Source organism: Bombus fervidus, chromosome 7, assembly GCF_041682495.2.
Source record: "Bombus fervidus isolate BK054 chromosome 7, iyBomFerv1, whole genome shotgun sequence".
Taxonomy (NCBI): domain Eukaryota; kingdom Metazoa; phylum Arthropoda; class Insecta; order Hymenoptera; family Apidae; genus Bombus; species Bombus fervidus.
In genome coordinates, this window is record NC_091523.1 from 8,918,175 (window position 1) to 8,935,266 (window position 17,092).

The window sequence follows — 17,092 nt, forward strand, 5'->3', positions numbered from 1 at the left end:
TGACTGTCGCCTGTTCTTATTATTTGAATTAATATATTGTTACGTTGGCTGCATTCTACGAAACGTAAACGTCGGCGAAATTTTAGACCGTGATTTTGGCGGTAGTAGATTTTCAAGTATTAAATCACATTTTTGAATATGGTTGGAGACAAAAGTCAAAATGTAGAACTAACAGATCATGAAGCTGAATTATACGATAGACAAATTCGATTATGGGGTTTAGAATCACAGAAACGGCAAGTAAAATACAATCTAACCTAAAATTTCTGAAGTTTCAAAATATAATATAAGTTATTGTTTTATACAATTAATTAAGAAATACATTATCAATATATATTTAATTACCGGAATATAAACATTCGATTTATAAGTGTTTTTGAGTTGATGTGTAATATTAAACAATTATAGGTTACGAGAGGCGAAAATTTTATTAATAGGCCTAAATGGATATGGAGCAGAAATAGCAAAAAACATTATATTAGCAGGTGTTAAAGCAATTACATTTTTGGATCACAGAAATGTAACAGTTCAGGACCGGTGCTCACAATTTTTAGCACCTAGAGAATTACTTGGAAAAAATGTAGGTAAACAAACAACTTCAGATATAGAGGAAGGTATATTATTTATATGAAAATCATGTTTATAGAGGGCTGAAGCATCTGTGCAGAGAGCACGAAGTCTAAACCCTATGGTTAATGTAGAAGCAGATACATCTAATGTTGACGATAAACCAGATAAGTACTTTAGCAAATTCAACGTAGTCTGTGCAACACAATGTACTATTACGCAAATAAAGAGGATTAACGAAGCATGTAGAAAACATAATACTAAATTCTTTAGTGGAGATGTATGGGGATCGCTAGGTTATACTTTTGCTGATTTAATGACTCATGAATATGCAGAGTAAGTAGATTTCTAAATCAGGTTTTTGGAAATGGTTTTATTAATGAATGTAAGTTATTAAAAGTAAGAATTAATTTATTTCACAGAGATGTAGTACAGACAAAGAAAATACAAATCTCGGAAAGCGGTGAACCTATGCAAAAGGACAAATTTGAAAATATTGTTGTAACTGAAAGACACGTAGATACTTTTGTACCTTTTAAATCAATTTTAAATATTACAAAATCTTCTCTTCCTAAAGATTCAGAAATATATTATATGATATTAAGTAAGTGTTTTGAAAAAAGATTTTTATAATACTAAGGACATTTTTATATTATGTATTCTTATTTTAGTAATGCTCAATTATCGTGAAAAGTATGGCAAAGATCCATTGCCCAGTGAAAGAGGTTCTGAAGTTTTTGCGGCTGAAGCTGCAGCAATTATTAAAAAATACGATCTTGAGAATAAAATAAATCATTTAGTCGAGTATGTATTAGAAAAATTGTTATATTATTTAAAAAGTTTAACGTTTAATCTATTAAAAATTATATAGTAAAATTTATTATTGATTCAGGGGTGATTTATACGCTCAAATTAGTCCAGTGTGTGCCATTGTTGGAGGTATTATGGGTCAAGAAATAATTAAAACAGTTTCACAAAAAGGTACACCACATAATAATTTGTTCGTTTTTAATCCAGATACATTGTGTGGAAAGATTTTAAGATTAGGTCAGTCATAATAATTTTGCAGAGTGGTATGTTTTAAGTGCTCTTTTGTATACCAACTATTTCATAATTTCTTATCCCATGTTTTATTCCATAAGAATGAAATAAATTTGCTAAAAAATAAAGAAAGATACTATTGTGTTACAGCTATGTTCCTTTATGCTTTATTCGTCTTTAATGAGAAGTTAGTATCCACAAATAATTCAATATTATGTGTAATCACATTATCATAAAATGTCAGGAATTCTTTATACATTTATTTCAGGAAAGAATATTTTTTGAGGCTTTCCTGGCATATATTCTTGATTCAGGATTTCTTTCACTTCGAATTACATTACACTTCTTATATCTCGCTTCAAAACCGAAAAGAACATATCGCTCGAGTTTTGGAGCTGTAATTGCGAATTGCCGAGGTTTCCAATGTATATATTAAATATATGTTGCATTTCCATGTTCTTCATTTCGTGGCATATAAAAGTCAAATGCATACGTAAATGTAGTTTATCACAGCTCGCACGGGTTCTAAGATATTTTTGTTCAACGTGTACAATCCTTGGAAACGAAGGGGTCGTCGCGTGTACGTGGAAATATGACTCACTTTCCCGGCTTCCGCCGGGGCAATTTGTGACCCGCTTTGCGGATTTTTTTCGTGTCCTTTCGCGTGGAAAACGCGGTGGGAAACGTAAAATGGAAATTGAAAAATTGGAAAAGGGGGAGTCGAGTTGGAGCACGGCTCGTTATGCTTTATCGGCTCGCTCGATATTACCTTCGTTGCCGCGACAATCTCTTTTTATGCTTCGACATTATTTAAAACGTTGTACCCTTTCGTGCAATCTCCCTGATGAAATCCCATCACTTTTCAATGTCCAAGTTTAATCGACTTTATCCTACGAGAATTTCAACAAAGTCTCTAAATATATACAATATACAGGGTATTTCAAAGCGTAGAAGAATCGATTGTATGTATTGATTGAGGTTTACTTTCCAAGTTATTTAATTCTGCGAGCATGTGTATAACATTTTACCTATTTCACTCTCTTTTACGTTATTCATATCCATCATATTCATTTTTTTTTTTTCACAGATTCTTTTAATTTTCATTGCTATCTCTATTTTAGCGATGGTAATCAAATACTGTACCGTGTTAGATATTTGATATTTATTTTACCCTAACACCATGAAAGATGTAATAAACATGAACAGCGTCACCAAGTCTGATAAGTACGGAGAAACGGAGCACGTCTCCATTATTTATACCCGTCTATTTACTTTTCTCGTACACTGTCTCAACTTTCGTAATTACCTTTTTCTTGATGAGTGTAATCAGATATTTTACTATATTATCTAACCCAATCCGAAGAGATTTAATAAACGTGAACAACAATATGAAATCTGATAGGTATAGACAAGTTATCCAGCATCAAATTATTTAATTACGCGATGATCCTACGCCAAGCTTTTATCCATTGCTTTCGCGCGAAGTATCATACCTTGCTTCCTTGTCCGCGCATATCAGTTTCGTACGTAGGTGCTTGAGAATCGATTCGTTTTTCACCGAAGCACTATGACGTATCGTCTTTTCCCATGGACACGATGTTGCGTGTCCCAATGATCATCGCGAACGATCGTACGTAAACGCGAGGAATTAGCTTGTCAAATGTTCCTCATGTATATCCTTATCCTTCTCCTCCTTCTCCTCCTCCTCAATTACAGGTACTTACAGGCGTGTACAGTCGGGTTCCTTAACGATGCGTGCACGTGCTTTCACGGCTGTCGAATTATCTTTCACGAGGCGCTTTCACTCGCGTGTCTCCTGCTCGTTGAAAAACCATTAACTCAGCCGAAACTCGTATACGAACTGGTCACCCTTGCTTCCCTTAATTCGCATTGGTACGCTCCTTCGCGTTCGCTCTGCTGGTCCAGACTAGGTTGAACCGTTACGTGACTGATGTGCCGTCACATGTCCGCGAGCGCGACCAATTGTGTTGACTGGTGATTTATAAATTTAATAGTCCATCGTCATTCTGCCGGAAAAGAGTCTGTCTCGGTCTCGAGAATTTTGCTTGGGCGACAGATAAAAAGTTTCGTCGTTGCGAATGGGCGGAGATTGTTTGAATCTCTGAGCAGTGAATTCATTTCCGTTAGTAAACGTAATTTCTGGGCTTAGAGTTTAGATTATTGTTACTAAATTGTGGAATCCATCAGTTTGTAAAAGCTATTTGTAAAGGCTTATTCTTTATAATATACTTTGTAACCGAACAAGTTTGCAGAGGGTGGTTTAGATCCTAAGGAATTACCAGACTGATTAATTTGTGAAGGGTAGTTTATAGAGCGGAGTTCTAAGTGGAGAAATTCTAAAATTCATTAATTTGTTGAGCACAGCGTATAGAATTTATGCATACGGTTCCTAAATCAAAATATTCTAGAATTCATCACTTTGCAGAGGCTAGTTATATATATATAAAATTTATCTGAATGTTAAATATATTATTATGTGTTATTGTTAAATACACTTAATATGTTAAATATTGTTTTATATAAAAATCTTACGATTAATTAATATGTATACAGCTCGTGGGATGTGATTTTAATTAAAAAGAAATCCTGGAATTGACTAGTTTGTAAACTGCAATTCATAGAGTTTACGCTACTTTAGCGGAATAAATCCTGAAATTCTTTGTAAAGCTATTTTTTAAATGAAAAAAATCGTGGAATTAACCAGTTCGTAGATGGCAGTTTAAAGATCATATGGGTCGTTTTTGGTACGAAATCGTATAGCTACCGTACCTGTTATCGATGCAATGGTATGGTTTTATCGCGAGAACACTCGCCAGGTTCGCGTATCAGCAACGTGGAAATGCTCACGGTAGTTCTGAAATATGATCGACCTGCGCAACAATTTACTCGCGATATTATCTCACGGCAAATAGGCTAGAAGACGTAGAGGTACTTCCCGTGAGTCAGGTAAGGAATTTACCAAGACTACTGTCACGGCTACCGCGCGTACATTCATTGAATCAATACGACACGTACGCCTCTAGGAATGTTAAATGACTGCGGAGGAGCAAACGTAGAGGAACGCGTGTTTCATTTCCAGCGATATGCTCGTTTGAACGTTCCACCAAATTGCTCGTTAAAACGAAATTATCGTCACGCAAACGCGCCTGAATGATTTTATTCTTGAAAACATAACTTTGCAATTTTCAGTTTATGATTTCGTGTGTTATGGCTCCTACATATTTTTCATTTCTCTGTTTCTTAAACGAGTGTGTCATGATTATTCATTTTCACGTTCCTCTTGTGAAAGAATCATAAAATCGAAACAAAAACACACCTGTCGAAGCAGTAACGTTACTTGGACAATTGGATCGATGCAAGGTATGCGTCAATAGCAGCGAATGTGTAAATCATGAGCGCGATAATTTTACGTAATTTTGTAATTTTGTACAATGATACCGAAAATTTCAACCGAGAAAAGGAAAGATTCGTCGTAACGGTTACTTAACTGCGAATTGTCAAATTGAAGACGAACGTAAGTAAACGAACGTTTGTCGATCTAATTTACTATCGAGTTTCAAAGTCTAAGCATGAAATAAATTAAAAAATTTATTATATGGACATAAAGTAGTTTGCAGGGCACTTTTGGGACAAAAGTCCACCGTAGACGAAATAAGAAAAAAGAAGAAAGAAGACGAAGAAAAAGAACGAAGGGAAGAGGGTACGCCCTTTACACATTGCGGCTGTACACACTGATTTATGATGCGACGAAAATTATTGCCGCTGTTAAAATATCTCGAGGCGTATTTATTGACAGATACGCGTTGCCTCCGCGAGACCATTCGTAAAACGAGGTGGTCCTCGAGACAACAAGGCAATGCCGACTCTAAATGCTATCCGTAAAGCCTCTCGGTACAAACGAATCGTAAAGGTACCATTTTCGCCAGAAACTGGTCGCGTTTCTTCCAAATATGCAACTTTAATAGCTTCCCATCAAGACTTCCGAGCGTTGAAATCGAAGTTTCCGAGCATTTTACAGTTTAACCGAGCAAAGTAGTTTCTCTCGTCATCGCGCAATTCGTTCAACCCTTTTATTTCTATTATAGTCTTTAATTTCGATAATCTTTTTAAGTACTGTAATCTTTTATTTATGACACGAAGAATATTTATGTTATGCAGCAAAGATGAAAGTCTAAAAAAATCTCGAGATCCGAGAATTAATAAAATATTCAGCAGTAGGTACCTAAGTCGATGATGCTATAAGAATAATTAAGAAGCTGTTTAAATACTCTTTTTTTACGTTGAATCCAACAGAAGGGAAATTAAGATCTTTATCTCTTGTTAATTTTTAAAATCGTGATCGAATCTTTTTCTAGGAGAAAATTCATCGCGAATGTATCAGTTAAACATTGAATTAGAAATAATTATTGTACTTATACATTTTTTAAGAAGTAAATTACATATAGCTGGAATAGATCATTGAGATTCCCTAACGCTTAACAAAGAAAGGAATTAAGCTTTGTACGATAACGTAACTGTCCTAGCACACACAAGATTAAGCGATGACAAAAATGATATTATAACGATCATTCAAATTACCGTTTTTTAATAATCTGCCAATGTTTATAGAAATGAACAAAATTTGGAAAATCCCTTCGTCAAAGAGAGAACACGACGCCTGGCGCCTACGACACGCGATTTCAAGCGTCGCCGGTGGTGGCCGACTAAAATTAACCTTTCCGGCAACAACCCCTACGATTCCCCGTGTAAACATGCAACGGGAGTCGCCGTTGTGTTCGTCGCCGTGCTAAATCGTCCGCGCTTGTAATATTCGGGCAAGGATCGTCGGCGGCGGCAAAAATTGCGTACGTGAGGCAACTGCTTACGACTTCGTTCGTTTACTAGCTGCTTCCTATTTATACCAAACCGCCACGATGTTTTCTCCTTATCAGTGTGTTATTTTCTCTATCTCTACTTAGCCTCGGTTTATTAACTTCTTCCTCCAAAGGAACTATTTTCAAGGTTCCGTTTTGTGGTCGCGTTTCCACCCTTTTACGACGAGAACTTTTCTTTTATCAATGAATTTAATAATGTAATAGCGTAGACAATAAGGTGGAAAATTCGGAAGTGATATAACTGAATTATAATTTAAAAAAATGGGATTCCGCTTATAATTGGATTCTATCCGATTCCAACAAGTTTCAGTAGTGCGAGACATTATAGTAATCTAGCAGTTTCTTTAAAAGTCACCTACAAACGTAGTTCTCATAAATTAATGCTCTACGTTTATTATGTTTCCTAAAGTAATGAAAACGTATCGCAGCAAAGATAAAAGTTATTTAATTGTGAAACCAGAGAGATGATACTTTTAAAAGTTACATTACGTGACTAAATTCAAACTCACAAAGTCTTCACTTACACCGCTATAATTTTCCTTCATTGTTATCAACCTCGTTTAAGGAGTTTCGTTGCTCGTTCCGAGGACGAGATCTTGCGTAGGTGAAATTTTGCAAACGAACCCGAAGAAGGAAGGCATAAAAGGTTTTCATGGTTGATTTTCTGACCGTAAAGACATAATATTTTTTTCGTGGCACATTGGAGGCGCGTGGATCACCAACCTTCGAGTGCATTAACAAAATAACGTAATAAAATCTGCCCCCGCGGTCGCTGCTCTTTGTCCCTTCACCTCTTTCACCTCTTTCACCCCTTTTCGCCCCATTTTCGCTCGAACTTCTCTCGCTCGTTCTTTCTTTCCTCTGTCACACTCGTCTCTTTCGTTCGTTTTTCTTTTTCTAGGTGGCCGCTCGTAAAATCTGATACATTGTGCGGCCAGCCGTGGTGTATTCGTCATGTCGAGACACACCGAAGACACGCGATCGACGAAACGAAAGGATTGACCCCGTGGAACGTCCGTGACCAACCATCTTCTTTTTCTTTGCCAGGCACCTACGACTCCAGCGTTCCACGAAGTATCGATTTATGGGGTGAGTCGTATGAATACTTCCTTCCGTGGATTTTTATGCCGTGCATGATGCATGTAATTCAGCGTTTTACTGCTCACAGCGAGATATCCTTGATTACATTGTGTCTGACTTGCTTTGGGATATCGCCATGTTATGTAGCTTTGCGAACCATTTTAATTCACGAGGAAACTCGAAATCCTCTTCGAGCTGATGAAATTAACGACGGGGTTGATTTCAAAGATCAAAAAGTTAGCAGCGTTCGTAATTTTTTCATTGAAACTATTTCAATCGAAACTTTCGTTTTATTAATCGATTTAATGCTACGAAATTGGTTACTTTAAGGATATCTAATTCTAAAGAGAAGCACCGATATATTAGGGCGCTTAGCACGTCAAAATGGTGCTGCTTCTATTAACAGTAGCTTGCAAAAGTCATCGATGGAAATTAGAATGGAAGTGCAACCCTCTTTCTGCGGTAATATTTGCCAATAGAATGTTATTCATATTCATGCTGAAATACAGAAATGTAAATGAGGAATGGTTAATTATAAATCATAAATAGTAAAATTGCAACGCTACACGTCGGGTTTAATATATAATTAACGACATAATTGGACAGTCTATATAATGAATTAAAATACAATACAAACAGTAACGTGTATAATAATTACTATGCGAAAAGTACCTGCACACTACCAGGCAAATAATTCCTCAGTTCTTGAAACTGTGTATATAATTTATATATTATATAGTGTGTGTACGCTGAGGGAAGTGTCAGGTCTTAATCTTTAGATCTTCGCGCTGCAAGAATCTACCAACGAATCTCGTCTCCCAATCACAGAATCGCGAGAATTCGGGGCTCATCTCGAGTCGAGTTTCAGATTTCGAGCGTAGCTACGATTCCCTTGTAACATAGCCTGGCTTTACGAGCAGTCGCCAGTGCAGTTCCGACAGTTTTTAGGGTCAAACGAATAGCTAATGCAAATACGGCTTCGTGGTCGGCATTATTTCACCTCTTGTGCTTCCACTGTCGGCCGTTAGTCTGGACTGGCTGGAGACGAGCATCTTACTCCGTCTCTTTTGACCCTCCATCGCGTTTTCCATTGATTCGCGCGTCCCTTGTCTCGCTTTCGGGAAAGACATTACGCGAGAACTTAACGCTGTTCGTTATCAATTAAGACACGGTCGTCGCAATTAATTCCCTCGGCCGGTATGGAAACGAGAAGCGGAAACGGCGTCGTCTTACGAAGGCGGAGCGCGCGGATATTTCCTTCGGATCGTGGACGAGAGTCTTAACGATATACGCTGGGAATAAAGCGGCTTAGGAGAGAGCCACGTAATGATACTGATTAAGAGAGGGGATTTCGAGTCTTGTTTCATTTAGTTAGACAATGGCTACGTTTATTTCTACGATTCGAGGAAAAAGGGTGGGAAAAAGAAAGAAAGGAAGGAAGGAAACAAAAGAAGAGACGAAAAGAGAGGATGGAAGTTAAAGACGAGAAGGATATTTCTTAGATACAACATGATCTGTGACACAAGTTTTTTAGCGTCGATCTGAGCAGTCTTAATATAACTGTTTCGTTGCACAACAAGCTTCGCGTATTTGCTTCAATATGAAATATACCTTTTGCGCGTGTATGTGGGCGCTCTTGCGTAATTGAATTATCATTAACAATATATACAAGTCGCGAGTTATACGTTATTAGCTCTATGTAGAATATTCTGTACAATAGCTTAGTTATATATTATTATTATCTATGTTATTATCTACATTGATATTATTACACATAGCTTGGTTATTAACAAAACAGATGAGATTTTACATGTAAATTTTAGAAATTCCAGCAAGCAATTACTCCATATGACGTTAAATAGAGAAATCTATAACCAATAACTTGTTGCTTGCCAATTTAGTAATATTGTTAATTGGTAAATTATTGCACAAGACGTAATCAAAACACTACTACAAGTCAATCTCCATTTCATATCACGAGGAACATATTCCGAAAGCATAGATATTCGATGAAAAATCAAGAGCAATAACGTACAGTTCTTAAAACACTTAACATAACGTTGTTAACACAAATGAGACGATAGGATGCAAACGAACAGACGATCTCTTGGAACAAAGAGAGAAATCTGAAAATAAAAGTTCGTGGCTGAGGAGGTGGAAGGTTTTGGGAGCAACGCGGAGAGGGTTGAAATTGAATTAATATGCATAGCCATGCGAGGTCCGGTTTGGAGAGCGACGGTGATGGAACGACGAAATCTATCTCCGACGCGCGTCCCGGTGGCCGGAGAACAAACCTGTAATTTGTCAGAGTGGCGGTCTCTAAGCCCCGGCATTATAATTTACGCCTATGCAGAGAACAAACTAGAAAGGAGGAGGAGAAGGAGAGGGTCGACAGCCCCGGACAACACGTACTCTTGGCCCTATACCGCGAAATCGATTGACTTTTAGAATATTGTAGAGTGTAGATAAGTAAGCAGATAGCATTCATTATTCGTAGAAATGGGTAAAAAATGTCGCTATGTACTTTGTGGGTTCTTCGCAAATTCAAGGGATCCTCGTGTAACAACGAAAAAAGCAAGTGATTTTCACGAGCTTTTTTAGATTAGCTAACTGGTTATATGGAACCTTCGTAGACCATTTCGGGACATAGATAAAATAGTCGAAGTAAAAATCTAATCTTTTTATTGTAGTTCTTCTTATTTTACATGATACAAATCTTGTAATCATCTTTAACAATGTGAGCATTGTGGCGTGCAATATAGTATCTGTCATAGCCATCAGAAAGCAAAAGTTAAAAAATTTCCTTACAATTAGATAGCTTACGCTGGTATTGAATCTATTTTGAAAGGAAAACATGGGAAATTGGAAACTGGTAGAGTTTAGAAGAAAAATTTACGTATATTTACGTAATATAGTTATTCGGACCTACATATACACATCGATGTAAGTTTGTTCTTATCGTGTCTGCTACGAGAACCATCCGATTCAAACACGCATTTCGTACCAATCAGTTAAAAAAATGAATTGTCTCCATCATCTAAATATTCTATATAAAAAATGTCTACATATTCGAAACTATTCGCTCGATCCTATTAAAAGTTTCCTCATCGTAAGTCTCGAATCGCTTTCATTTCACTCTCCGCGAAACTCAGCGAAAAGATCGTTCTCTTGTTAATCTCGTTACATCGAGTTTTTCCTCTTTTTTTGTGGTAAAAATCTCAACGAACAGAAAGCTCGGTACAGCGACGAGTCGTTAAATCGTTCCTTTCTTCGCCAAGAAGAATTTGTCATGTTTCCTCCCGTTGCTTGCCGGTGCTTTAAGCCACTTCTTCTTAAACTTCTCTGGAAAGAACGCAACTCTCGACGAATCGGGAAAGATAGAAGAGAGAAAAAAAGAAGGGAAATCCTCGAGGGACGAAACCAGGAGAAAAAGATAAAAATCTCGCGAACGGCGGAACGCATCCGTTAAATTACAATGGGCACGTCGTCGTCGCGTTACAATGTTTTCCTTGGAGCGTGCGTGGAAAGAGAGAGGAAGCGTATCATAAGTTACCGTGTGTGGCAGAGGGACTGGTGACGTCGGTTCAGTCCATATTTCATGCTTTTGTTCGATTCTGTCGGGCATTATTTTAGGTTATGTCGAGAAATGCTTTCTGGATCGCGGTTTACCGTTCTCTTCCTCTTGCCACTTCATCCTATTCCCCAACTTTCTCTCCCTTTTTCTTTTTTTCACTCCCTCTCTGTCTCTCTGTCTCTCTCTCTCTCTTCGTCTCTACCCATAGCCAATAACCAAAGAGGGAGAAATATGTGGAGTTTCCTGGCCAACCTCACGAGGGCTCTAATGTAAGCCCCTTGTTCGAGGTACGATTTCATGCTGTACCATCGACACTCGACCTTGTTTGCCCTTTTCCATGTCTCCGCTTGGACAAATAATATCGAAAGGTCCGCGAGAACTACTTAATTCTGAAGTACACATCGTACGAAATATGCTTCAGGAAGATCGATATAAGCCGATTTTGTCTCTTGTTTAGGATCGTTTAAAACAATAACATCGTCATTTTTGTAAGGGATCAAGACACGAGAGGGAATCTTCCGATGTTTTTAGTCCGCGCCTAGTAGGATGACAAGCATCATTCATTTTGGACTGAAACTCTGATACAAAGTGTACGTACGATTATTCCATACTTCGTTCATCTAGATATTTATCAGTTTCGAAAATAGAAATAATGTTAATAAACAGTTTATTGATGAGCTTTCTCAGAAAACTTCCACGATCTCTGTCACTCGTTTCACGCAAATCATGTACACTTTAGGTAAATCATGTTCTCACGGTAGGTACATTTGGTCGCATCAATCTGAGGACATGGATGATCCTGAACATGAAGCCTTCTTTCACGTGCTTAATCCGAATCATTCGATCCATCCATGAACCTTTATTGGTGAAAACTATCGATCACTTGATAAGAACAACCCCATAATTCTTTTTCCTCGAGATGTGAATGATCGATAACGAAGGCAAGCGTGCTGCATCCTCAAGATTGTCCTTAGTTGACGAGAATTGTTTCCAGTAATCAATTTCCACCACTAAGTGGAGTACTTTCCATACAAATCTTCGCGTGGCTGAATCCTTGCAGCATAAATCAAACTGATTTTATCCCGTTCGGACGAGGGGGGCCGACTTTAACGACACACGTCGTTCGGAATCGTCGCGAAGGCTGCCCGCGTGTCATTCTTGTCGGTCGTTTAACAGCGGCGATAAAACACGTTCCACCTATCCCTTTCTACCTTCAACCGTCTTTCCTCTGTTCGTAAACGGCCGAAACCATCTCTTACCATGGTTGCACATGGCTTATAAGAGCGCGTGCCACTTTAAAGCATTTCTGCCGATATAAGGGGTTGACTTATGGCTTGCGCGATTCCCCCGAAAAACGACGGAGACGCCAAGATTGCGAGAACCGAGATACCAGTACCAACGAAGAAAAGAACCGAAAAGAAAAGGAAAGAAAGAACGAGAAAAGTCAAGTATGAAGCATACGAAGCAGGGTGAGAGAAGAGAAGAAAAGAAGAGAGCTAGAAAGAGGGAGAAGAGGAGAGACATACGCGGTGGCGTCTCGACCGGGACGACCGGGATATTGCATTGTGTTTTCTTTCGGGACAAATGATTTACCGTGTTTCCCCTTATATTGCCGCGAGCTACTACAGCCCCGCAAAAACACGTAAGGGGTTGCGAGAGTCACCGTGAATCGGCGACGGGGCCACGAAGCGCAAGGGGATGCCGTTGGTTGCACAAGAGAAAGAAAGAAAGAAAGAGAGAGAGAGAGAGAGAGAGAGAGAGAGAGAGAGAGAGAGAGAGAGAGAGAGAGAGAGAGAGAAATAGAGGCGGACGGAAAGCAAACCGTACGATATGGGAGGTATTACATATTTATGGGCTTCTGGTACGGGCACGGAAGCAAATTTCAGGCAAATCTTGCTGGAAATAACGTTAGAGCCATTGGGACGTAAGGCCGCACCGTTTTCGTAGACGACGAATATCGGCGCGGTCTCGAATATTATTTTCTTTCGGGGCGGCTGAGATTCCCACTATTTTTACGTGTACGATCCTTCGTCGGCTTGTTTATCGTTTATTAAAATCCAATATTTGAATATTTCTTTCTGGCTGGCGCGAAAAATCGTGCCCCCGTGTCGTGGATTCTCATCTCGTTCGTTGCTTGCAATGTTCAGATTAGTGTAGCTTTTCTCTGTATATAATTGGAATATTTCTTCGCAAGGTATTTTATTGACGATTTTTGTACGCCTTTCCTATGCCTCAATAATATAATATTTATTATATAATTCTCCAAAAACTATATGCAAGAATTCCTGTTTCTCACATTCGGTTCCAAGTAAATGTTCTCGAAAAGCGTTTGGAAATTCGCGAGTCAGCAGACAGCGAGGGAAACTCATCGAGAAGTCCGCGAATTAATCGCAGTGCAGGAAAGTTAACTCATAGGGAATTCTATCGGGCGTATCTACCAGCCAGGCTCATAGAGAATTCTACGGGGCAAATTTGCAGGAAATAACAAGCTACCGGTAGCAATCATGCAAATTAGCATTCGGTGATACATTATTCGTTTCCCATCGAAGCTACTGCGTCTTTGTCTTCGAAGGAGGGGTATAGCCTTCAAGAGGGTGGCAATTATCGTTTCTTTGTTCGTTGAGTGGTGCTCGCGAACGATCGCGAACTGTGTTCGTGAACATTATCGTTAATAGCGCCATTAACGTGAGATATCGTCGCGGATATTCGTCGAAGAAACCGGAAGGAGTTAACCTCTATTCCGTGGCGGACAGTGGAACTCGATGGACTGTCGACTTCCGATTTGTTTCGGCGATATTTTATGCGTGGGTCGGAGAACGACCCTAGGGGAGCGAGCACGACTGACCGGCGAATTATTGAATATTGAGCAGAGCCACTTCTTCATGATCGTTGGGAATCGAGGGAACGGGAAACAATGGCTAGCTCGTGATCGTAACTATCATTTCGGAAAACAGCCACCCCAGACACCGTGTTCCATAGAAAACTCGTAAACCGGTGGCCACCCGCAGCGAGACAAATTTTTATTAAGCCGATGCAGCATAGCGGGTGCTTTGTCGGTGATTAGAAGTTTAGCGAGGGGCTGGATAAGGGTGGAACGAAGTTAATTAAGCTTGTATTTAAAGGAAATTTGTACTAGTTTAAGTTCTCGAAGTCTCGGTATCAAATATTTAGATTTAATGTTTCAAATCTAAATATTTAAATCTCAATTTTTTATCACATAAATCATATAAATATTAAATATCGTTTCATTGAATACCGAAGTTCATTAATAAAATAGACAATTGATCCTTTAAATACTTTTGTGAAAATACCTTTGTATGTGTGTGTGTTAAATATTTTCAAGTTTGTTCCAAACTTTCCGATATAACGAAGATAGTCGAATCTCGTAACAGAGAAAACACTAGTGAAATTTCAAAATGTTTCGTATAATGCACATAATATATTCATAAAAGGTGTCTGCGAATGTTTGAATACTTTCGTGAGTCTGTGCAGTTGGGAAAGCCTGTCAGGGTTACGAACCTTGGCGACCGAGTAATTTTCGATTGCCAAGACGAAACGACGGATGAATAAGTAAGAAGATATCGGGCCTGCAGCAGTTTGCGATCACTTTGTAGTCGGATCGACTATCTTCGTCTCCTTGTGGATGCGTAGCAGCCACGGTCGAAAAGGGGTTGTTCGGGCTGGCTTTCCACGGAATGTCCTGGTTCGCCGTGGTTAGAGGCGGCTGGATACACTGGCACGGGATTTCGCGAGCAATTACGTGATTAAGACGCCTCCGGCTCTGCTTCGGGTCTACTAAGTACGTACTTAGGTCTGATCCGTTACAGTGCTAACTGGCTGTCTCTCCTACCATCTTGTTTCTCCCTTACCGTCGACTGTATCGTTTCTTGTCCTACTCTGCTGGTACGTGTATCTCATGACGAACGTTTACCCCGTCGGCCCTTCTTCGTGAATTTCGTCGCTTTTGAAAATAGAACCACGGATCGTGATTAACTGAACCACACAACTTTGCATAGCAACGACAGTTTCATTTATCATAGAAAACTTTTCGTGGGGAGTTTTATAAAAATCTGAACAAGTTGTATATATATATATGATAATCTACATTGTTCAATATCTGCAACTGAAGGATCGTTTTCTATGTTACTTTGATAATTTTAAACTCATTGTTGGTAACATACACGTGTTTACACTTTTTAAAATGATTATATAGTTCTTGTAGTCCATTTTCATAGTCATAGATATAATATGACAATTTATTAAGTCTATAGGAATGTTTTACTTCTGTTTTCTTGGTTGAGACCGTAAAACCTTCAAATGGATTATTCATCAAGCAATCTCTGTTGCACATTTTGTTGACTTTAACTAATTTATAGTAATCAAATTTTCATAGTAGACTGCGGATTTGTATAGATTTATCAGATTACATTTAGTAAGTAAAACAATTGAAGAATGCTTGTAAGAAACAACTTAAAATGTCCAAGAAACAATATTTCCAGGAGGAAGGAAAGCCTATACATTCAGGAAGTTCAAGTTCATGGAAAATATAAACTATATGTGCCAGTATGTTCCGCTTCTTAATTGTAAAGAAACCTCAATTTTCATTCACACTTTGGATAGTTGGCACAGACAAAAGCTAAGAAATAATTAATTTATTGGCACTTATATTTCTTTCTATGTCTTCTGGCATTTCTAATAACTAGTTAGAGAGGGAAATTGCATTAAAATTCTATACTACAACATTCTCATTCGTACGTAGAACATTTTCCTATAGAAAAACAAAATTGTTAAATTACAACCTTTTCTATAAGCACTCTCCAATGCATCTATCTAGGTTCAATTTGAAAATGTCTGATATAATTTCTCTAATAACATTACAATGGTTATTTTATTGCCACGACTATAAAGTCGTGCTTCATCCTTCCTTCTCCATGAATCTATACAACAGACCATCCGTAGAGAGGCTCACGAGGAATTAAAAACGACGGATGTCGCGTCCATCCTAGCTTTTATCTCCGGTCGCGACGTGTCGCGTACACTTTATGGCCTCGTGAAAGAAGTCCTCGTCGCGTTAGATATTCATTAGGAAGGGCGAACAACGTGGTCCCTCTAGTCGTTACGAAAAGACGCGGGCGAGTTGGTTGTCTATAATAAAAAAAAAAAAAAAAAAAAAAAAACAATAATTGGCTGGAGTAACGCGGGAGGTTTAAAAACATTTTACGACGCTCTTAATTAACCCGGAAATCACAATACGAGGCACAGCGACGTCGTTGGCGTTTCTGTTTGACGGAAAGCCTCGATTCCAACACGCGTTTTACGTTTTAATAAAATACTCTTCGTTAATTATTTGCGCGACTCGTTTCGGCTGTTTCAGCCTAGCTTTTACGCTCGTGCTCTCCTCTTGACGCACTTGTTACGCGCTCGATGTTGCTCCCTAAGCTTTCACGTTGATTCGCTCGTTTTCCTGCGAAAGCAACGTCGTAAAGTAAAGATTAAAACTGCCTGGTCTTCTGTGTATCGATGAAATAGTAACAAACTGTGTGTGGAGCGCTTTGTGCAGTGCTAGATACGATTACGTATGTATTTATTCATTTCAGCCTGATGGTGTAGAAATTGAACTTGGTTTAACATAATCTACAGACACAAATCATAACTAAGATACAAAGACACGAAACGTAAAACTCGTAATAACTAAAACAACATGAAAATATCTCGTCTATGGTTATCTTTCCTCTGTATCTGAGAATACATTGTACAAACCTTGTCTCTATTATACCAGCGCAATTATGTTTGAAGCTGTTGGAAGGTAGCTGCAATTTCATAAATCAAATCGTACACAGGATCTTCTAATATTCAAATTTTAATTTTTAAATCCGAGTTCAGATTCTTTTAACTTTTCAATGGACATTCGGGATATTCTACACAAGTGAATAAA

General features: G+C 38.4%; 1 protein-coding gene and 1 long non-coding RNA gene across 2 annotated transcripts in view; both read left to right on the forward strand.

Annotated features, from left to right (window-relative positions):
* Positions 1–17,092, forward strand: part of LOC139988950 (uncharacterized) — a 229,357-nt gene that overhangs the window by 120,031 nt on the left and 92,234 nt on the right. The window contains exon 3 of the long non-coding RNA XR_011800236.1: positions 7,405–7,592. This is a non-coding gene — a long non-coding RNA (uncharacterized lncRNA). The remainder of the gene's footprint in view (positions 1–7,404; positions 7,593–17,092) is intronic.
* Positions 62–1,755, forward strand: Aos1 (SUMO1 activating enzyme subunit 1). Its single transcript, XM_072006758.1, has 6 exons — positions 62–236; positions 409–580; positions 647–903; positions 990–1,171; positions 1,239–1,371; positions 1,460–1,755. The coding sequence occupies exons 1-6, from the start codon at positions 139–141 to the stop codon at positions 1,623–1,625; spliced, it is 1,008 nt and encodes a 335-aa protein (XP_071862859.1). The 5' UTR covers positions 62–138; the 3' UTR covers positions 1,626–1,755.